General features: G+C 44.3%; 2 protein-coding genes across 4 annotated transcripts; one reads left to right on the top strand and one right to left on the bottom strand.

Moving 5' to 3' along the window:
* Positions 1 to 325: 325 nt before the first annotated feature.
* mthfsd (methenyltetrahydrofolate synthetase domain containing) lies at positions 326 to 23418 on the bottom strand. Of its 3 annotated transcripts, XM_053865771.1 has the most exons (9): positions 23374 to 23418; positions 8581 to 8662; positions 8408 to 8511; positions 6268 to 6381; positions 5287 to 5400; positions 5075 to 5165; positions 3769 to 3881; positions 3473 to 3598; positions 327 to 1715 (listed from the first exon to the last, which is right to left on the bottom strand). In XM_053865771.1, the coding sequence occupies exons 2-9, from the start codon at positions 8606 to 8608 to the stop codon at positions 957 to 959; spliced, it is 1449 nt and encodes a 482-aa protein (XP_053721746.1). In that variant the 5' UTR covers positions 8609 to 8662; positions 23374 to 23418; the 3' UTR covers positions 327 to 956. The 3 variants fall into 3 exon arrangements, with proteins under 3 accessions (XP_053721745.1, XP_053721747.1, XP_053721746.1); XM_053865770.1 differs by lacking the exons at positions 6268 to 6381; positions 23374 to 23418 and adding an exon at positions 6110 to 6223 and having other exon boundaries at positions 326 to 1715; positions 8581 to 8722; XM_053865772.1 differs by lacking the exons at positions 8408 to 8511; positions 8581 to 8662; positions 23374 to 23418 and adding an exon at positions 6467 to 6797 and having other exon boundaries at positions 326 to 1715.
* On the top strand, positions 9834 to 23086 carry dbndd1 (dysbindin domain containing 1). The gene is made up of 4 exons (XM_053865773.1): positions 9834 to 10190; positions 14150 to 14275; positions 18099 to 18236; positions 21745 to 23086. Exons 1-4 carry the CDS (start codon positions 10160 to 10162, stop codon positions 21897 to 21899), a joined length of 450 nt encoding a protein of 149 aa, XP_053721748.1. The 5' UTR covers positions 9834 to 10159; the 3' UTR covers positions 21900 to 23086.
* Positions 23419 to 23474: the final 56 nt, after the last annotated feature.

The raw sequence follows: 23474 nt of genomic DNA, 5'->3' as shown, positions 1-23474 counted from the left end.
GACAGCTCCATAAAAAGCCTGAAGGCTGCTGCGTGCAGACAGACATGATGTGAGCTTGTGTCGGGACAAGAGTGGAAAGAGAGGAGCTGGCACTGCCGAGGAGAGTTACCGGCCTCCAGACCTGGAAAGTGAGCGCAGAAGGTGCCTGAAGAGAACATGTCGGTGCTGTGCTCTCAGTCCAGCAACACGCATGTCACACGCGACATGGGTGGCGCTGCCGAGGGGTGGTTTGACAGAATGGCGCCCCGCCCCGATCAGATAAACACAGCTGTAGTGAACTCGCGTGACGAAGTTCGACTGATAACTGCAGCTCCTGATACCTTTCAATCTTTTGATCTTTGAAGCTGACCGACACAACACACATGAACATGGTTCAAATGTGGCGTAGCTTTCTAGCACTTGCCTGTCATGATACAAAAACCTGGTCGGGAAGAGATGAATGACTGCCTTAGGTGTCACAAAGACACTTGTACAGCGGTGCCAGATCATTATGACCACCTGTGCCACGCATCCCATTTACACTTCCTATCCATGAAGGATGAAAACGTAGCATAGTCACATGATAAACATGAGAAAAAGACCAGTCAAATTCAACACTTTAGTAGTAATATTAATACAGATGCATAAATACAAGCTGTTGTCCACACTTTTTTTCAGAAAACAAACTGCATGTCATCTTACTTTACAATTATTACAGAACAAAAGAGCTTAAAAGGTTAAATGTAAAAAAAAAAATCTCCATGTATTAAAAGTGTAACTCAGGAGACTGTGGACGACCAACGCTCTCAGCAGCACGCCACAAAACGTGCTGCAAAATAAGGCACTTATACTGAATTTTAAAATGAAATTTCTCTTGCTCATTTCGAGGCATAGTCACAAATCACTTTTGACTTGGATCCAATCGGAAAAGCTGCAATCCGAGGTGCGGAGCAGTTAATTTGACAGCGTGTGCTGATTCACTGCTCGGCGGTGGGAGGAGGAGTGTGGACCTCCGTCTGCTCGCCGCTCGCTGCTTCTGGAGCAGAGGGTGGCCTTGGTCTCTTGTTGGCTCCGAAGGGTCGCCTGCCTCCACGTTGGTTCTTGGCCAGCGCGGCCTGCAGGTCGGCGCCATTCAGCGAGAGCCCTTGCAGGGACTGCAGGGCCCGGTCTGCAGCTTCAGGGTCGCTGTAGTCCAGGAAGGCCCGGTGCTGAGCTCCCTGCCAGGTCAGCCTCAGCGGCGCCGCCTCTCGCTCTCGGAGGGCAGTTTTCAGCTCGCTGACACGGAGCCCGTTGGGAATCCCACCCAGATGCACGGTGGTCACCGTGTTGGGATATCTGCGGCGGGGAACACCTTCCCCACCAGTTCCTTCACTGTTCCTCTCCTTCCTCTCTCTCGGAGCCTTCGCCGGTTTCCTCTCTCGGGGCTCCCCTTCACTGGTTCCCTTAGCTTCACCTCGGCTCTCTTTCCTCACCCGGGGCGGGCGCTGCCTTGGCTTCTGCTCCGGCTCCTGCTCCGGCTCCTCTCTGTTGTCCTCCTTGTGGTTCTGCTTGCCTTCATCTCCAGCAGCAGCTCGTGGTCTGGGCCTGCGTTTGTTTTGCCTTTTGGACGGAGCAGCCTGTGGAGCTGGTCCTGCCGGGTCAGGAACTGCCCCCAGTGTGACATCCTTTCCTGCTTCTTCCTCCATCGCACGCAGCTTCTTCAGGATGGGGATCTTCTCCAGCTTGTCCGAGTCCAGCTGAGCGCAGAAAACGTTTGAGTTATTGCCAGTTTTTGGACCCAGGTGCTTCCATTCGATGGCAGTTTAGAATTAAAGTCATTTTCAGCCACAGGTGAGCACAGGCTCCAATCACTGACAAGTAATATTTCAAGCTGTATTGCAGTATCCCTCCTTTTGTTTTTTTTTTTAAGGAACAATGAAGTTGATGGCTACTGAAAAACCCAAGAAAATCAATTGGCTTTGGTTCCTCCAGTCCCACCTCGGTGCCAAAATGTTAGCAGCATGACACTTGGTTTCCTCTGAGATTAAAAATAAAACCCATTCTGTTGATTTGTGGAGTGCAAGAGTGTCCTGGCTGCCTTTGATGCCGTCCAGTCCTGTAAAGGATATACGAGTCTATTGTTTGTACAGTGGCCTGTGTGACCTGCCGCCGTTCCTGTGCCGCTGCACAGCGGCGCTGGCGCGACACCAGAGGCTTTGATGAGCAGACACGGCCTTCCTGCCCGCCAGGTCACCGGCTCCTGTTTACTTACAACAGAATCTCTGGAGGCGACTCGACCACAGTCCAAGGCTTATCAACTTTTCATCAGATTATTCCATAATTAAAAAAATCATTTGACAGCCTGTTAGAAGAGGTTTGTTTTGGGCTTATACTGATAGAAAAAGAGGGTTTCTCACTTCTAAGGGCAGAACTGGAGCAAGTTACCGCTCTACAATTTATAACAGGTGGTGTAAATGAAATTCTATCTGACATATGCTCACGCAGGTCAGGTGAGAAAATGCATCTAAACCCAGCAACGTGAAAGTAAAAAATATCATGAAGACAAAATTACACACAACAGGGAGGAGTTTGTGTCCACTAGAGGGCAGTTTTGCCCGAGTGAGCGCTTGTTCCCGACATGCATATTAAAACCAGTGGCAGCTGGTGAAAAAAATTCTGGGGGGCGCCGAGTCAGTTTCACATTCAAAACATCAGTATACATATAAATGAAAACAAACAACTTCTAAAAATACAAATTCTTTCCAAGACCGTTTTAATACTACTCTGAAATAATGTTACTGAACTGAGTTGAACTGTAAAACCTCCAGTTATAAGTTAATACTGAATGTGACATGTTGAAATTTGGGCAATGCTCACATTCAAATAGCAGACAGACTAAAAACGTTCTCTAAATATTGGGCAATGATACATATATATTTTGTCAAACTAAGATACATAAAAAAATATTAATGTTCAGAAAACCTTGTGTTTATCACTCATATGTCTACATGAACATTTTGTGTGTTTGAAGATTTCAACTGCCTAAGGCGGAAATATGTCAACGATACGACACACAGATTCATGGAAAGACTACAATATATATCTTGCTCTTCTTAAAGTACGCACGCATTGTCAGAATATTATTGTCACCTTTTAACATTTACCCCTTGTCTTCAACATACTTTGGCGGGCGGTGAAGGGGCGCCCTCTACTGGCCACAGCCACCCTCAAACCATCGATGAATCATCTTTTTCTTCTTCCGGCTTCTCCCTTCAGGGGTGGCCACAGCTGACCATCTTCCTCTCCCCTCAAACCTACAAACCTCATGTCCTCCTTCACCACCTCCATCAATCTCCTCTTTGGCCTTCCTCTCCACCTTCTGCCTGGCAGTTCCAACCTCAACATCTTCCTACCAATGTACTGGCTCTCTCTCTCCTCTGTACATGTCTTGTGGCCGAGGTCTGGTCAGACCTGGCCCATCATCAAAGACAAGTGTTCTAGATGTGGAGCTCACCTTGCTCCAGATGATCCCCTGTGGTTTGGGAAGCTGACAGTTGGTCTGAATGACTCTGGTCGGAGTTAGAATGTAGTCGACCGTCAGGTCGTGACTCTCAATGAGCTCTTCAGGTATGTTCACAACCTGAAAAGAGACATTTCCATCATGGTATCAAAGACCTAAAAACAGAGGCGACCAACACTTATCACAAAATACTGTTTCCATTCATTTACAAAGCTACAAACCAGCAAGCACTAACCAACAACATGTTCCACTAAAGAAAGAACACACCTGCAGACTGGAGTTCAACTGACCTGGCAGTCATGGACAACGGTGACCACCACGGTGGACTCATTCACGGCTCCCATCGCCGTCATCATTCCGTACTCCAAGTCTGCGTAGCCCTCCCCTTTCCCAATGCGGAGTCCTGCAGCCGAAGCAGTCAACATTAACGCTCGTCTTTCACAAGCTCTGAGCTCTGACTTCTGAAACAGCGTGACAATTCCATGTGATGCAAAAGGTGCCAGCCTTTGAGTGTGAATTTAAAGAGACAGGCGTTAATGCTCAGCAGTGTCAGCGCGAACCAACAGATCAGAATCTGCTTTATTGCCATGGTCAGTGAGGACTCCACCAACTGGGAAAGTGCTTTGGAATAATGCGCAAACATGAACAAAAACCATCATAAAATAATGTGCAACTGATCCATACAATAATGTGTAGTGGATAGAAGCAGCATCTATCACAATCACCAGTTTGTATTTTTTAGGGGTGGGATTTGATTAAAAAAATGAATCTAAATAAAGAATTTGTGATAAATTAATCTCAATTAATCGCAGTTCAATAGTATAAGAATATTTGCCACAAGATGCCACATTGGACCCATATATACATTTATACATCAAAATATTGCACAATAAATCACGATGGTGGTTATAATCAAGTTTTTATATCACCTTATTTAAACTAAAGCTCTTTTAATGTCTTGAAAATATTTGTATTACAATTTGAATTTTATAAGAATTTCAAGTACATTCAGAGTAGTAGAGTAGAAACCTAGGCCATTGAGTAGTGAAAAACCTCCCTGAACAAAAGCAAACAGATGCTTTTGTTTGCTTTTGTCCAGGGACTCCTCCATGTTTGTTGTTGTTGTTCTCATCCTAGCTGCCACGTGTCTTGTGCATCAGTGGGATCAGTGGAGCAGGAACTCCTGCACTTACAAAGGTTCCCTGTTGTCTGGAGAGCAAACTGTTCAATTAAATTATTAAATATATATAATATTAAATATTTGTGTTTTTGTTGTAATTAATTAATCGTAATTAACCCATTAAAGTCCGACCACTAGTATTTAAGGAACTCCTAAATGTGTGTTAAAACTCAAGTGGCGTCTGACGTGAGAGGTGAAGACCAGTCTGCGCTACAAGCGAAATCCAAGCGAGAGGAGCTAGAACAGATGACGGAACGCGCATCAACAGTTCGGGCAGCTGGTCTCAGACACTCCTCCTGTGGATGCCGATGTGAGGCTATTATGACTGTGAGTACTGCATCTACTCCACATCATTATCCCCAACACTGACCGAGACTCTGAGTCTTGGTCATCGGACACGACGCTCCTGCTCCTACCTTTCTCTGAAACAGCCACAGAGCCCACCACCACCAGATCCACCTTCACTTTGGCATCCAGGCCCACAGGCACGCTGAACTCTTTCACACCCTGCCGGGGGAAAGTCAAGTGACAAGTTAAACGCCTTTAAAATGTCGCCTCAGAGTTCAACGGCTATTTTTGAAGCAATTATTGGAGGTACGGTTTGAAAGCGAGTTGGTGGCCGCCGCACCTGAGAGGTGGAACATTTGCGCAGCTGCTCTTTGTTGGCTCCCGCCGGAGGAGTGATCCTGTTGAACAGGCCGCTTCGGAGACGAGGAGTGGGCACCAGTAAGGTCTTGTTGGCCTGGAAAGATCAAACAAACTGTTGTACAGGCTGTTAGTTGCTCTTCAGCAAAATAACTTAAGTGCAGCTCAGTGCTTTGGTTTGTAAACACAATGAGATGCAAAGGAACGAGACTAACACAAGGGGGCGCAGAGACTGGCACTTGAAGTCTGGATCAAATTCCACAAAAAGCTGTTGCTTGATGAGGTCGAATATTTGTGAAATGTCAAGGGCATTGACCACTGCTCTGCAGCCCAGATCTGACGGAGGTCAGAGGGCAACATGGGAGATTCCCCCGGCAACTCCAGCACTGTGACGCGCCTTCACGCGAGGACCAGCCTCAACTCTTGTACTGTTCACACTAGCTACTGCTGACAGTGTGGATGGAGCAGGTCCAGTATAAAAGAGACACCAGACCTTGATTATTTTGGGATTAATTTCCTATACAAAGTTTGCTTTTACACGTTTGTTAAACAGATGTAGCGGAACTTTGTCTATTTAACACATCAGACTGGATCCGTAACTGCCTTTGCACTATTGCAATTCTGTGTTCTGTTATTTAGTTATTTATTCTCTTTAGTACTTGAATGTGAATCTTATTTATCTTATTTTTATACTCTTAACTGTGTGCAGGACCTCAATTTCATTGATACTGGATATCTTGCATTTAGCATTCATGACAAAGTTGACTTTGACTTGACGCAGTTTGGAGACAACATCCTTCTTCCACCTGAAGCACGGCCAGTCGGACGCCCTGCAGAGGTTTGTCGGGATCCACCTTCACTTCGGAGGTCTGGGTGAACATCTGCAGCTCAGACACCTTGGAGCAGGCTTTGAACGCCCCCTGGGGGAGAGAGAAAAGGTGTGGCTTTCTCAGTTCCAACTTACTTCCAGCGTGACAAAGCGGGCCTGCTGCTGAGGTCTGTCTGGGTTTATTTTGACTGTCTGGCTGGACTTGAACTCCTGTAGGTCCCCGAGCCTGTTGCATGCTTGGGCTGCATTCTGGCAGGTAAATATACAGAGAAGATACGCCGGCTTCAGCAAACAGAACTATTTAAAGGAGACAAATGTATATCTGCACGCTCACCCAGTACGACAGCATGAAATGGGCAGAACGAGGAGAATATGACAACGCCACATCTGACTGAGAGGACAAATCCTCCTGCTAAAGGACATCCTGTCCTGGCAATATTTGCCTTTCAACTGGGAGCTTTGCACGCATCATGAGCTCAAAGCCGGACTGAAGGTTCCGTCACTCTTTAAACTAAACAGAAGCGTAAATGCCTCACAAAGATGGTAGAAATATTTATACAGCTCTGGGGGAAAAAAGAAGAGAGACCACTGCAAACTTGTCAGTATTTCTGATTGTACTATTTATAGGTATGTGTTTAAGTAAAAATTCCATTTTATAATCTACTGACAACATTTCAATTGATAATATTGTCATTTAGAGTATTAATTAGCATTTTGACTGTTTGTCATTTTCTGCAAAATAATACTCTAAATTACAATATTATAAATAGGAATTTGGACGAAATGTGGTCAGTCGACTATTAAATGAAACAGATGTTTATTTTACTTAAACACATACCTGCAAATAGTCAAATCAGAAATGCTGACAATTTTGCCTTGGTGCACAAGAACAGTGACAATATGAGTGACGATCGGGGTGGAGAAAAAGAGGCTCTACTCAAATCCAATATTTATGCCAAAACAACGGAACCTGAGATCATACCGAGTTACATTTTATGGGATAAACACAATAATTGTAATATCAACGGTCACAGGTGGACTGTTCTTAAATGATGTGCCTGTAGCTGGTGTTGTGTTGGGTTCTTTCTACTGGAGATACAGAAAACATTCCTCAGGAATCAACACGACTCGCAACAAGTTGCAGCAGATTTGTTGGCTGCACAGCCATGATATCAAGACGCTGCTCTACCACATAGCAATGGTTCTGGAGATCAGGAATAGATGCAGTTTAACATTGCAAAAACGAGTTAACCTGCTACAAGATGCCAGAAGGTGCATCAGGTCATAAATCTACCACAAAAAAAAAAGTATGGTTTCACAACTAAGCAGCAAACTGAACTCATGGTCATGTTTTCACTGAAGCTCTTTCCCAAGCAGTTCTTGTACCTGCTGACAGGACATCTGCCGTGGACCAACTGCTTCTAGACTTTCATCCAGTGAGGATTCCAGCAGTTCCTGAAGTTCTCAGAACGGCCTGTCGGGCAACCACTGCCATGGCAGGTTGAGTTACATGGCAGTTAAATCTGGACTTACTCCACCTTTTCAAAATGCTTCAGTAGCCAGTCATATTGTCAGTGTTCAACAAAAAGAAAGTCCAGCCTCTAGAGCTCTGTGCATCTGCTTCAACTAAACCAAGATTAGTTGATGTAGCCTAATGCTTTTGAGCTTTTTCCAACCTGTAAATAAATGTCATGTGTCGTGTGATTGATATAGATTCATATGAACTGGTTGAGTGTAGAATTGATAAAGACTGAGTGGAGTTTGGGAGGAGGTTGGTAGTGAATCGGTTGCAGGGGGAAGGGAGAAACAGCTGTGCGGTTGAAATATCAGCTTTCAGTGTGGCCCTTTAAATCACCAACAGCCATTTCAGTGGCTACTTTTGAACTTGTAACCGAATTGTGACTGCAGGAGTGAAACCATTCCATCAGTGCAGGCACCGCCGGACTTTGTCTCGCATATATGACCAGTAAAAAGATCGTTTTCAGGACTGTAACGGCACTCGGTAGGGAAAAATAAGTTACGGACATTGCAAAGAAAGAGTAGTTCAAAGCAAAGCTCAGGCACCTCAGCAAGTATCTCTCGATTATATTAAGATATTAAGATATTTCATATTAAGACATGGCAAAATAACGGGTTTCGCTCGCTACGTCTAGTACTTTTGAATTAGCTACAAGCTAAAGGCATCGTATCGTCATATTAACGCGTTTAATAAACTTGTTGCTGGAGTGCATCAACTACCGATGCCAAATCTTTTAATAAAATGTCCCAAACATGCCTTAAAATTCGGGATTCTGTTGTGGACGGGTCTGGGGAAGTCGGCCAGATTCTTCTCCTCGATGTAGTCCCAAACTTTCTGACGGATGTCCCATTTGTTCGCCCCTGCGGACACAAACACGGTGAGTGTTTCCAACAAACGCCACCATAGAGATGCCGGACTCACGGACGGACCTGGGTGTATCGCAACGAGCGGTTCCATGGCGTCGCTTGTGTCGGCGGACAGACGCTTCACATGTGGGTTAGTAAAACAATCCTGCAGGCAGGAACAGCTGCTTGTCAGTGTTGATGATTTCTACGGAAGCTCGGAGGGCGCACGGCCGGACGAAAAGCGAAGTATAGACAGACGCCATGAGTTGCGTAAAACGCATCCACGCACTTTGTTCTGCCGTTAACTTACGTTTTGTTAAGGCTGTCACACATGCATTAAGAATGACAACGTGAGATTTTACCTTTTAAGTTCAAGCTTTGTCTTCACATTTTCCATTTTGTGCAGGCAAATGTTTGTGGCTGCACGTTTTCAGTGGCATTAAGGTAATTCGCGCGTGAGCGAATACGCACAGAGGCGCCAGAAACCACCGTGTCGCTGCTGACTTCGTTGAATTTGTAGTCACAATATACAGTTTGCAGCATATCATGCTTCCTCCTTCTGGCGAACTATTCTTTTTATCAATATACTTTATTGTTATTTATACATAATGTGATAAACACAATATATACACCAAAAATCTTTCAATATTCAGGAAAACATTCAGGAAAACATGAGGCAAATCCAAAAGACGCCACTAGAGGGCAACCCAATACCGGGATATGATTCAGTGTAACGGGGTATTTATTTCTGTATCTGACACTGATTTCTTTCTTGCCGACAGTTGTTTTCAGAAAAAAATACAATACAATTAGAGCTTTTTTATGCCGAGCTAAGAAGCCAACAGTTTGATTCTATTTTTATAAACAAACTTTGGCCCAAGGGTTTGATAAAACATTCTGGTGTTCCTTCTGAAAATATTTTGAAAACTTGGCACATACTTTGGTAAAATGTTTCTACTGCTTTCTCAGGCTCTGCATCAACATTTCCTTCAGCAGCTGCATCAAGAACAGAAAAATAAAATCTGTATGTGAACATATATTGCACTGCATATGGAAGTATGGTGCATTTTGTCAGCGGGACAATACATTTTTTTTAACTCACAAAAGTGGGTGCACAGATCAATCATGGATCACAGTTGAGTCTTGCAAACCTGACATTTCAGCCTCACAGATATAGTGTATAAGAGCCCCTCCCTCTCCTCCACTGTGGTCCATCACCCTCCTGATCCCCCTTTTCCCTCTCAGTCTGGGCTGTGAGCCAGAGCACCCCCACTCCCCTCCTCCTCCTCCTCCTCTATTCTCTCTCTCTCTCTCAGTTTCTCTGACTCTGTGTATTCTGCACATACCCAGCTCAGCCTCACAATGCTGCACCGACTGAACCCGGCAGATTAGCTTGCTGCAGAAATGTTGCCGCTCCTGTCTGTGACACCACTCTGATGGGAGAATGAGACAGTCGGACCAAGACAGCGGCATCCTCTCAGAGCGACGCTGAACAAAAGGGAAAAGCAGGGAGCTCAGTGTGGCGACCGACCCCCTCCTCCCCCTCTCTTTATCACACAACCAACTCCTCTTCTTTGCCTGCTTTTGCTTCTTCTTCCCCCCTTTTCTCTCCTGCTCTGCTCTCCCATGCTGGTGTGCTGATCAGTCGACAGTGGTGGGCTGCATGGAGGCTCAGGGTGGGGCAGGGAGCCCAGGTAAGACCGTCCTTTTGCTCTTTTTCGGCCACACTCCACTGTTGTCTTTTGTCTGTTGCACGCCCGAGCAGCGATTCTGTTGGAAAACTGCTCATGCAGACACTTCCTGCATGACTGAAGTGAAGCAGGACCATGATACATATAGTTAGTGAAGAGTTATTGTTGTAGTTTGTTGTTTGGTTTCAACAATATATCTTCTTCGTACAAAAATTAGAATGGTTTCATACGAAGAATTGCGTGTTCAGTTTGAAGACGGAGATGAAGGTGTGGCTCGGCATGAACAAGTCATGAATATTGTGAATGACATCTGGACCGACTGCAGCCACTGTAGCACTTCCAGAGTTCCACGTAGAACATTGCATCCAAGGTTGCACCTCAGTCCAATGAGTGAAAGGCAGGGGTACGTTCAGGGTCCTTTTCCACGCACCCTGTTTCATCTTGGAAGTCTTCAATGTAAACCAGAACAAATGCTCCCTCACACTGCCTTAAGACTAAAGACTGGTGGGCTATTCAAATCCAGATCGATACACAACACCTATGGAACATGCCCCATGGATCCATCCAGGCAGCACAGAGTGAATGCAGTCAGCAACGCTGTTACTGATCAAATTGCTGACTTCATTCAGACACTCTTCTATTTAATCCGACACTTCAGATTCTCACTGTGTATTCCAACCACCCTGGATGTCTCATGCAGATCAGTATATAGAGCTACAGTGTCACTGCACAATGACAAACTGAATATGTGTGGTGTTTTATTTGACTTTATTTGTTGGTTGATGACATTGCTGTTGTTGAGCTCATACCTTGTGTGCACTTACTTTGTTTTGAATAACTCTACAACACATACAATACTGACAATAATCCTCAGTGGATGTCACACCAACGGTGTTTGTCACCCTTCAGTGATTTTTCTAGTTTATTTTTTATAGATTTTCTTGTGTATTTGATAAATGAACAGGCACAAAATAATATTTAACACTGTGAACTTATGTCAGCTGTCAGTTGTGTCAGTCAGAACTGACAATGAATAAAGTCTAGCTTAACAAAATCTTCCTTCATGGACTGTACATGACCTTAGTGGCCTTCGTTCTTCGCTATATGTGGTAGCCATATTTTAAATATTAAGGCTGTAGCTGCAACCTTCATGCTGAACTCTACAAATGGATGATAAAATGTGATCAGCTTCAGGTTACAACGTTCATACCTTCAGGTAGATTTGTTCTGCAGTGACTTTACACGTTTCTTACAAACACGAGAAACCAAAAATCAATAATATATAATAATAAAATAATAGTAAGTGTTCCATAGCTCAGGGCTCCACCAAAAACATACAGATTTCCTTCAGAACTGACAAATCAAGACTGAATGAATTGGATCAAAGTCAATCGTCCTCCAAGTTCAGTTGAGAAGTTAGGTTGAAATGCTGTAAGCTCTTCTCATCCTGCTGCTCTGCAGCTCTCCATCTGTTCCTCTGAATCATAGAGGACAGATTGGGAACTGTCGGATTAGCGTCCGTATGTGCAATTATTTTTTCTTTATTTATCTATTTTTTTTGCGTTTTGGCAGAGGCGTGTTGCAAGTCACCACACAGCCAGTTCAGCAGGTGGTTCTTGAGTTTTCAAGTCCATCACGGGAGAGAAGTTAATAATCAAAAAGTTAGTCGTAGAAGAGTCGTCCAAAATGTAAAGAAATAAAAAACAAATAAATAGAGGACTGTTTACTGGCTAATGTTTATCGGTTCGATATCAATATAACAGCACAGGTGTGGTGTGTCATGATGTTAAACTAGGGGCAATCTAATCTCTTTGTTTTGACCACAATATTACTTGTTACACACTGAGAGGTCTTGGTGGCCTGAGGATCCAGTCGCTGCTATTTGCAGAGGATATGCTTCTCATGGCTTCATCACAGTGTGACCTTCAGCTCACTCTGGATCGCTTTGCATCTGTCCGAGCCCATGATTCTCAACCAAAAGAGGATAGATTGGAATGAGTCCCTGCCTCAAGTGGAGAAGTTTAAGTATCTTGGGGTCTTGTTCTCGAGAGATGGAGTAAGGGAGATAGGTTGGCGAATCTGTGCAGCAGGGGTGGGACTGCTCTTCCGCACTGTTGCGTGTAAAAGAGAGTTGAGCCAAGAGGCAAAGCTCCGATCAATCTACATCTCGACTTTCACCTATGAAAAAAAGAAGGGAGAACCTGGATCAGAGTGTCTGAAATGAGTTTTCTGCAACGGGTGGTTGGTGTCTCCCTTAGAGATAAGGTGAGGAGTTCTGTCACTCGGGAAGAGACTTGAAGTAGAGCCGCTACTTCTCCGCGTTGAGAGGAGTTAGCTGGGGTGGTTTGGGCATCTCTTGAGGATGCCCCCTGGATGCCTCTCTTTGAGGAGACTGAGTGGTCGACCCAGGACCAGGTGGGGGGATAATACCTCTCCAGTGGCCTGGGAGCATCTCGGGATCCCTCAGTCTGAGCTGGTGGATGTTGCCCCGGGAGAAGGGTGTTTGGCACAACCTTTTGAAGCTGCTGCCCCCGCGACCCAGCAATGGATAGGCAGTTGAGGATGGATGTACTGAGAGTGGATACTATCACCTCAACATTCTTACTCACGGACAAAATAGACCACATACACACACTCAGATTTGATATCAAATCTCGAAGAATGTGTGACAATATTAGTTAAATAGTTGTGACATCACACGCCCAGAGCCACGGCAGAGTCTTTCAATAATTAATGGAGGATTCATTATGCAAATCCATGAATTACTAATCATTGTGTGGTGAATTGTAGCTATAGATATGAGATTCTAATTGCCTGACGCTGGATATTTATAACCAAACCCTCAGCAACAGTTACCTTTTCTCACTTCTTTACAAGGAGCTGCCTTTGACTCCTCATGAGGCGTTCTGGAAGGACAAATCACCCGTTTAGCCTAATAGACTTTAAGACCATTGAGACGTGAATGTGGCGTTCAGGGAACACAAAGGTTACATAAATTACCAGGACGAAAGTTAAGAGTCAAATTTAAGCATTTCACTTGACTGCGATGTATCACCTTATTATAGGACACACTGAGTCATGCTGTACTCCATGTTCATTCCATCGATGGTGTGAAGTTGAGTAATAAGCGTCTGCTGACTATAACTGAGACCATGCTGTGAGCGCTCATAACAACAAAGGGTTCGTGAGACAAGTCGGGTCTCGTGGATCAATATTTCTGTAATAATGGCGAGCGCTACATTGTAATCCATCAGGATACGGTCGGGCTGTCAACGTCTGATGTGAAAAACATCGCTCCTGTGGAAAATCTATCACTTCAAAATGACTTTTTTTTGTGGTTTAATGGCGGAACAACTGAAGCTAGCGATTTGAAAGGCAGCTCTTGTGGAGAGTGTTCTGGGGCCAACTTATAAGGTTTAACAGTGGCAATGAGTGTTTCGAAAGGGTAGAACTTCATTCTTAAGTCAACTTCCTTTGCTTTATCCTGTGGTCTCCTTGCAATAAGTTCTGCAGGTTCCACCTCCAGGATGCTGAAACCTGTTGAGAACTATGACCCCAGAGTTAGACGTGCTCATTGTGTTGCTGAAGCTGGGCATTGAGAGATTATTTCAATATTTCATTATTTTATTTATCATTCAAACATTCGTGGTCATGCTGCTTAATGCTAAACACAAATACACAATAAAAGTATCCCATGTTAATGTACTAGAACAGTGGTTCTCAAAGTACGAGTAAACTCAAAAGCGTGATATAGAAAACATTCAATAAATAGCATTTGATATGTGTCATTATGTTCAAAATCTTTTTTGATAACTATGTTTATTTCCCTTTTAAAAAGCAAATCAAATCGGGGGTATATGGCTGGTGTATTGGTGAACAAAATATTGTCTTATAATATGAAATACTTTGCATTTTCTCTTGCACCTTTCCTTGTTGCTCACACTGTCTGTCCCTCATGCAAGAGCCCAACAAAGACATGAAGAAGCTGCTGAAGCCCTCCACCTCAGGTGACCTGTCTCAGGAGTTGTTGGAGGAGGGCGCTCTCTCTGGACACACCGCCAGTCTGCTGCCCATAGTCGAGAAGAGACGTGAGTAAACGTTGGTTCTAACAGAAGGAGAGCAGACTGACAGCGCGATTGTAAACATTCTACTTGTTCCTGTTGCATGTTTTCATGTCTGCGGTGAGTGTTAAGGTTCATCCAAAAGTGCTGCTCACAAATCACTAACATTATTCCAGGTCACCAGCGACAGTTTTACTTGGACTGGTCTGTTCTATATAAAATAGTCTAGACCAACACTTGCTCCACTGTCTTGAAAGCCGTGACTGTGCATCAGTGTGACATTGTGGAGTTCACTGACAGGGCTGCTTTTATTTGCTCCACTGGCTGAGCTCTTTTTTGCCCAGTGTGTAGCACAAGTGGACGCCTGTGGCTTTCGTGACCTCAGAAGGAACCTCAGCACATTATTCAACATCCATGGTATGCGACTGCGCTCTGTTCTTTTCTCGTAACACCCAGCACAAGTCCACCCTGCTCCCTTCAGTTTATCACCAGTGATTATGGTCTGTCATCCTCCGTTATGAACAAACATCAGAATGAAGTCCTCGAGACAACTTTGTACAGTGAACAAATTCTACTTGAATGAGGCTTGAGATACTCCCACAGCTACCAAAGTATTACAGAAAAAGGCCATTTGAATAATATATATAAGGCAGATTATAGAGCACATCCAGAGTGCCAGAGAGACAAACACTGCCGGTCATGTTCAGAGCCAGAAATGGGCTGCTATCAGATCAGAAGAGGAGGAGGAGCAGAGAAGGACAGGGAACGTCTACCAGCCGTATGCTAGGACAGATGTGCACTGCAATAGTGGGAGTGAAAATGCGGAACTCTCGGACAAAACGTAAACAACATGAGCTTTTTCAAGAAAATATATCTGAGACTTCAAAGAGCTGAAGTAACTGACAGTAACACAGCACAACATGAAGGACCTCACACAAACATACACACAGCTATGCATAATAACTGTCAGGGAAAGTAGGAATAATGGGGAGAAACTGTTGCAAGAAAGTCTTTTTCAATCTGTTGTAAATGTAAGAAGAAATGTTGACCGCACTGTAATGAAGACGGTGAAGGCCATACAAAGTGAAATGGAAATAGAGCCATTCATCCATCATGTTTTCTTAATGTAGCTGACTGTTCTCCAATAAAGAAGAAGACTCTCCTCAGCCCTGAGGTCAGACCCCTCTCATGAGAAATGGCTCAGTCTCTCTTTTAGCAGTCTCAAAACTGAGGAGTGGTGGAACAGTGGAGCAATAGTGAACACTGCAGCCTCTCGGCAGGAAGGTTCAGGGTGTGAATCCGGCTCTGGACCTTCCTGGGTGCAGTTTGCATGTTCTCCCTGTTCCTGCAAGGGTTTCCTCCGGGCACTCTGGTTTCCTCCCAAAGACATGCTCACTAGGTTACTTGGACACTCTAAAAATGTCCCCAGGTGTGCGTTCCCCCTGCGCTGGACTGGCGACCTGTCCAGGGTGTTTTCCTTCCTCTCGCCCAATGACAACCATTGTTTTTTTATCTCAACTTTACACAGAAGAAGAGTAGAAGAAAAGACAAAAGTGGATGCTCATAACACAAAAATATAATCTGCCTTATGACCAAATGAAGATGTTCTTTTCCAACCGGGGTCCCGCGACACACTAGCGAGCCACGAGAGAGTGTCAGGTGTGCCGTGGGAAAATGATCCAATTTCACCTCAGGTGTCCGGAGATAGAGGTGGGCGATATGATGACATTAAATCATGACAATTAGAAGGTGTTGAGGAGCAACCAAGGTGAGGAGATCACATGGATTCACTGAGATTCTTTCTATCCACTCTACTGTAAAGCTCCAGTGTGTTGATCGCTGATCTGTCCATCAGTCAGAGCAGCGCTGCTGTGGTGCGCGGCGCTCCTCTTCCCACACACTCGCAGCCAAGAAGCCGCTCACATGCGCAACCTCCAGCTGTTTTTAAACCTGATGTGCCTCTAACTTGACCACACACTTTCACCACAGAGCCATGGAGGGAGGGATCCTTGTCAGACCCACAACACCAAAGACTGTCTGCACTGCAGAGCTAACAGAGCTAACGGCTAACGTGACGTCTCATTGCAAAACTTTATTGATACTCATGGATTTGTTTGGAAACTCAAAACTACATTAAATCATACAAAAAAGAGAAGCGATAAAATCGCGACTGTTATTTAAAATAAGTAAATAAATAAATCCTGATATATTTTGCCATATTGCCCACTCTTTTTTAAACAAATAAAGAGTGTCAGTAGCTACAGTTTTTCACAAACGAATAGGGATTTTCTACAGGACTTTAAGCACAAGTGCGCTTTGGCCAAGGTTCCTTTGGTGGTGAGCCTCAGGATTTTTTTCAATGAAGCAAGGGTGTTATGACTTGAAAAAGGTTGAAAAACACTGCTCTAGCTCGACTTGTTGTGATGCCAGCACAGGCATGGTTTGGTCAGCAGGAGCAGCAGCTCTACCTGTGAGACTGATGCCTGGAAGAACTTCTTTATTACTTCTGGACTGTCTCTGGAAAGACTCGAGAGACCCCACTGTCACTCACACTAACAGGTTTCCACTTAACTACGGTTAATAGAACCACTCAGAAAGAACAACTTAAAAACTCGATGACCAGATGCTAATGTTTATGTTGTTACTGCTCTGCCCAAAAGTCAACATCGGGTAAAGCGTCCTCTCTTTAGTCCTGTGAATCCTGTCTAAAAGGTGGAGGCAGTTGTTTCAGCGTCTGTCTGGCAGAAAGAGCAGATAAATCAATTATTTAAGGAGGAAGTGTGTGGGAGGAGGGAGACAGACATGGGGTGGGGGGTGGGGGGATACGTGAGCAGAAGGGTGGATGAAAAGAACAGCACTAGTGGATTCAACCAAAAAATGCTGAAGCTGATCATTCTGGCCACATCAGCATCTTCATTTCTCCTCTCCTTGATACGGCGAACTTCATCTCCACTTCAGATCTCCAAATATACAGAAATCTTCATTTTCAGTCAGTGCATTCACAGTTAAAAAGCCACTGATCTGTCTATCAGACAGGCATCTATCCACAGCTGAGATGAAACCAAATATATATATATATATAGATCACCATGACAACAGAATGACGCAAATGTGACAGCCTTCGTTGCAGTTGCATTTTCAGGCAGATTTACATTTGAAGTGTTGACTGTGTTTGGTTCATACATATTCTACTAAAGTGTGAACTCTGCGTTCTCAGTCCAAAAATTCAGTTACCATTCGATCAGAGGTGGGCAAAGTATGGCCTGTGGGCCACATGCGGCTTGTATTTATGCGGCCCAGAAGACATTGTAGTTTTTTTTTCATCATTCAGTACTTGTTTTATATATAAGTTTTAGATTTGTTTTTAGGCCTTTATATTTAATTTCTTTTTAGAATTCCAATTATTAACAGTAACAGTCATATAATCAGGATTTCCTGTAGCAAAAAATATGAAAATAATAAAAATAAAAAAATAAAAATAATTGTAAAAACACCTTGTAATTAAGTGCCGTTGTGTCCCAATATATTTCCCCCTTCTTTCACTTAGATGTTCACCACTGGGCATGTGGACATAGCTTTGAGCTGCATCTCAAGTATAAATTGCCTGATAAATAAAGGTTGATAAAAAGTGTATTTTCTCAAAATGGTAAAATGCCAACAGTCAGGATGGGTCTTCTTGGAAAAAAAACATGCAGAACTAGACAAACAAATGTATGATATCCAACCAACACCTGTCCCTCCTTGTGATATCTAAAATGGTAACACAATTAAATATTAAAAACTGTAACCAATGACCAACGTATGAGACGTTCACTGAATTGTAATTTTGTTCTCTCTTTCTATCACTTAGAGCCACTGAGCAGCGTGTCCTCTCTGGAAGTGCACTTTGACCTCTTGGATCTGACCGAGTTGACCGACATGTCAGACCAGGAGCTGGCTGAAGTTTTTGCTGACTCAGATGAAGAGAACCACAATGACTCTCCGGCAGGTAACGTTACAACTGAACTACTAAACTACTCGGTCAATACAGATGAATGCAACGGTTACCCTGATACCAAAAAATGCTCACATTTATCCTGCATGTCATCAAAATAAAAATGTACATGTTTTTATTCACCAAGTCATGTTAACTTTACAAAGTCACTGTCTCGCTGAAAACATACTGTTTGACACAGAAAGAGCTACAAGAACGACCGAAATGGCCGACTCTAATCTGGTTTCAACTGATCAAAAAAAAAAAAACACAAAGCATTTAAAGCATCTTAAACAAACCGAAACACACTAGCTGCTGCATTTCAACACGTGAACTCAAACCCAAGTGCTATCACTGTCACTGCGTCCCTTTGAGACGAGACAGTGGTACCTCGGTTCTCGACCACAATCCGTTCCAGACGGCCGTTCGAGAAGCGAAATGTTCGAAATCTGAATGGATTTTTCCCATTACAATGAATGGAAAAAGAAATAATGCGTTCCAAGCCTTAAAATAGTCTTTTGTAGGAGTGAATGTAGAGTGTCTGCTGCAGGGGCGCTGTTCCTCTATGTGTGTGGCCGCTGCATGTGGGAGGGGTTGCCGAGTGAGTGACGTCTCTCCAGAAGTGAAGAGGTGCCCGGTGCGTGTCCAGCTCTGAATGTGCGCTTCTGTGCAGTTTGGCTGTGACAAAGTCATAAACCAAGTCACGCTCTGTCCCAGACTCGCCTCATCCCTGTCCCAGCTCCAGCCCACAACAGGACATCAAACCCTGGAATGAGCGCTCCAGCACCTCCCCTGTGACACTCTACCACGGTCCAGTGTGGAGACAGGAAAGGTTTTACACCTCAATATGAAGAAAAAACAGTCAGTAAATGGAGCTAACGGGACACGTCTGCATACAGAGGCTGCGTTATACACAATAACAAAGCGCGTCGTGGGTCAGCTGATCGGTCCGCGTGTCATGTTATTTCCGGCTTTTGTCGGGGGCCGTTCGAGTTCTGGATTTTCGTTCGAATTCCGAAGCAAAAACATCTCAAAAATTTTGTTCAAACTCCGATTTGTTTGAATTCTGGGACATTCGAAAACCGAGGTACCACTGTATAAGCATGTGTATTTGAGAATGTAAGGCCCAGCCTGTGTGTTAAAGCAGCAGGTTCAGTGTCTAAAGGCGGTAGTGTCTTTTTATAAGGGGAAGCTAAAATTCCTCGATGTTTTATTCATGACGTGACGCCTCATCCTGCATGCTGGTGATGAACTCCCTCCTGCAACGCTCCCGACGTTAGATGACATTTTCATACAGCACCCATCCACAGCCCTCCACCGTCTGTGTGTTTCACTAGGTGGGAAAGCTTTGTCTAAACATAAACTCTGTGACATCTTGGTTTGTGCTTTTATTTTGCTTGCCTTTATGTTAATGTCACAGTCGATGTGTCAGCTAATGTGTGAGCTAATGTGTTAAACGCTGCTGCGGTCCACACCGCAGCTCAGTTGTTGAGCGTCCAGTGCAGATGGAGTATGGATTATTCAGACATTACAATGCCACACATGGTTGTGGGGGAGTCAAGGAACGCTTGTTCCATGCAGAGAATCTTAACATCTATTTCATGACAAGGGATATTGACAGACACCAGGGTAAACATGCACTTGGAAGAGCACACAGCTGGAGTCAATTCAGGCTTGAACTGTTCATACACGTCAGACGAAAACTCACCGTGTCGTTCGACATTTTATTTTTATCCGAAGCTCTGTGAGTATAAATAGATCAACCATCTGCGAGTGATGCAACCTCTAGTCTGAGACATAAATAAGTGCTTTCTTCCATCTTGTCTCTGCGCTACCTCCATTCCTCAGACTCGCTTCCATCCCTCTGTGTTTGTCGTCTTGGAAGAGAAAGAAACGTCCCAGCAGTGAAGCGCAGCTGCACTGTGGAGACGGAAGCAGTCGGCATTTGAGATTCTAGTGAATACGTGAAGACAATTTGGACCATTTCCCGTTGTACACAATGTGAACTCTATGGAGTATTTTATTAAAAGAGAGTCGGTGAAATGACCTGGTTTGGCCTCAACAAATACGTTTTAAACTTCCCAAGCATCAACAGATGATATACTCAGCTGCTCTCCTTAAACCCATCCACCATTTTTCCACCTTTTCCTTGACACTTCTGATAAAAACAGGGAGCAAGCATAAGAAAGCAGGGGAGTTGAGGATTAGAACAGCTACGTGACAGTAAGAACGTGGGGCGTTCGTTTGATCATTAAGTCTTAAAACAGGTCCGGTGAGGACAAGTGGATTTGTTATTTGTGCCGGAGTTTAAAAGCACCACGCAATGGTCGGTGAGTGCAAGAGTCGCGCCCATGAGAGTTGAGGCAGAGGTGAAGGAGACAGGACAGTCAGCGAGTTCATTGCTAAATTTGGATTCTTACATTATTTAAAAACAGGCTCCAGCCCTCTAGTTCAGACTCAGCTCCCAGGAAAGTCACTTAAACGGTTGTGTTGAGCTCCACTGGCAACATTTACACCTGATTATCGCTCGTCCTTTCCTTTCCTGACTCTAAAGGTCGGATTTACAGCTGACTGATGCATCCAGAAGGCACACAACCACATTATCTGCCAGTGAAGCCACAGAGCAACTCCTGCCTGACACTGGCCTGGACCATCTCCCAACATACTGGAGAGAAAAATCCAGATTATTCACTATCAAGGGTAACAGATATGGGCTGTACGGAGAAAGACTCCTACAGATGCCTACAGATGTCGAACCAGATGTCACCTAAGAGATCATGGGACTGACACTGCCAAACTTTATGGGGTGACTTTTGACCCGTGGCTGCTGCTGTCTTGAAAGATGAAGTGTGTCTATGTCAGTGCAGAAATGGAACCTGTAGTTGCCTTTCCTAAAGACCTCGCTACATAGGCTCCGTGGACGGCTAGTTTAAAACTAGCCTCAATCTTGAAAAACAAGTTGTTTTTTTTAAGATGGCGACAGCAGCAGGAGTCTCCCTACGCATTTCACAGCAACCAATTTCACACACATGACCCGGATTGCAGGTCGTGCAGAAAAACATTCGAACGACTCGTCCTGGATTTGAGTTCTTGAGTTCTTGCTGCGGTTAATACGAAGCCCTTGTCACATACTAAAACTCCACACAGCAAATTATACAAGATAAATAAATTCACTGGCAGTTGCTCCTGCTGAAACAGTTTGGCAAGTTCTCTTTTACCACACTGTCAACACAGATTATATACTGTGTGTGTATATATATATATATATATATATAGAAAATTGATTTGTTTAGAGCCAGTATATGATGTTACGATGATCAAATAAAGCAGTGTCTTGTATCCATTCACTGAAAAATGCAGCAAACTAAGCTCTGATATCGGATCGGAGGAATATATCGGTATGGCAGATATCAAAATTCAACTATCGGATCGGATATATATATGCTGTATTTGGTGTTATCTCAGTCGCACCGGCTTCATGGCTTTAAACAAACCGACGTTTCTGTGTCTCTTTGTTCTGCAGGTTCACACCATCCTGTCCTCCCTAAAGGCGGCTACATGCGCTCTCCATCGTGGACACGCGGCAGCAAAGTGGAGCCCCAGAGGGAGAGAAAGCATCACAGCGACTCTGATGCAATAGAGCCATTTCTGAAGATGGAGAGGCCCAAGCAGCTGTGACGCAGCAGGGAAGAGAGGAGAGACAGGGGAGGGGGCCACAGACCCTCCTGGTGCTCATCAGACTGGTCGGACATGAACTCTGGAGGCGGCCCACTCCACTTAAAGACGTGCAATACTTTTCTCTCTCTCTCTCATTTTGAAACAATCAGTTGGAATGAATGCAAAGAGCCCCTGGTGCACTTTGGGATGTTTGGTCAGGAACAGGGTTAAAATCCATCACACGGCATCTCAGGGTGAAGAGCCACAAAAGAGACTCGTGACCAAACCTTCTGAGAGTCTCAGCTGTGAGATGCTCGGATGGCAGATGGAAAGAGAAGGGGTTTAGCTGTATCTACGGTGGAAATGGCATGGAGACAGAGGTGTTGGAAGGAAGATCACGGAACACAGTTCTGGTGAATGATTGGCAGTTAGTGCAGATGGTTTAAAAAGATAAATAGATAAAACAGAAAGTCTTAGTCCAGGACGCACGTTCCACTTCTTCTCATTGATATAGGTGTCAGGCAAGTGACGTTTTGTTCCATCCAGAATCACTTTAGTTGCCTCAGTTTATTGTTTTACCTGAAGACAACGACTGATTTTTTGACCAGACGACAACAAGGCCGTGAAGCAGCTTAGTTTCACTCTTCATAGTTTATTTTTCTTCGTTTATTCAATGAGCCCACTCCAAGGCCGGAGGATGAGGAAGGCTTTGTCTTCTTTGAAAAGGTGAGCCACGGCAGTGTAGCAACCAGGAAATCATTCAGGAGGTGAGAGAGGCGTCACATATCAATATTGTAAAAACCCATCGAACATTGAAAGGACTCAGGCTCGGTTTGACTTGACTCGGAAAAGGGAGCAGACAGGATCTATCAGCAGGCGAAGAAACTGTCCTGTTTCTATTCGACGATTCCTCAAGCCCAACATGGATGTGTACATGGATGGATTAGATTTTGTTTTGTTCTTGTTTTCAGGGGCAAAAACTAAAGGCAAAAGCCCTTAACCTCATTCAAAACGCTAGATTTAGATATTCAGAAAACGTGAAGAAGTAAAGGAGCACCACAGTTGGACGGTAATGCCAAAAACACAACAAAGTGCCAACAGTTTTATAGCAGAAGATCTGACATCATTTCGCTTGTCGATGCCGCGAGTGCCAATAATTCTGAATGCTGTGAAATTAGGGATCAAAATTTGCGCGGAAATAAATCGAAATGTGGATCAACTGCTTGTCTGGGTGTCCGTTAATACTGTGTTTCATTCTTCCTCTTGGAAACTGAGTTAACGCCACAAAGGATGAATGTATTTCAGGAAAACGTTTAGGATTGTTTCATTATATTTTGGAGCTTTGAAGGTTTGTAGATGAACGCAGTAAAATTTTCATCCGGTACATCCGGTCACGTGACCAACTCCATCAAAAGGAGGTAGGAAGCGGGCATTTTAACAACATAAAACACAGCCTACAATAGAAGCGCGGTAAGACATCGTTCAGACAACTTACCACGTATCGAAGGTTTCGTCGCTCGCCTCCCGTTGCTTCGCCTCGCCAGCGTGACTCTTAAAAAGGTATCGCAGGGACGCTACTGCCACCTAACGTCCGTT

The sequence above is a fragment of the Synchiropus splendidus genome, chromosome 5, assembly GCF_027744825.2.
Source record: "Synchiropus splendidus isolate RoL2022-P1 chromosome 5, RoL_Sspl_1.0, whole genome shotgun sequence".
Classification (NCBI taxonomy): Eukaryota; Metazoa; Chordata; class Actinopteri; order Syngnathiformes; family Callionymidae; genus Synchiropus; species Synchiropus splendidus.
This window is presented reverse-complemented; position numbering and strand designations above follow the sequence as displayed.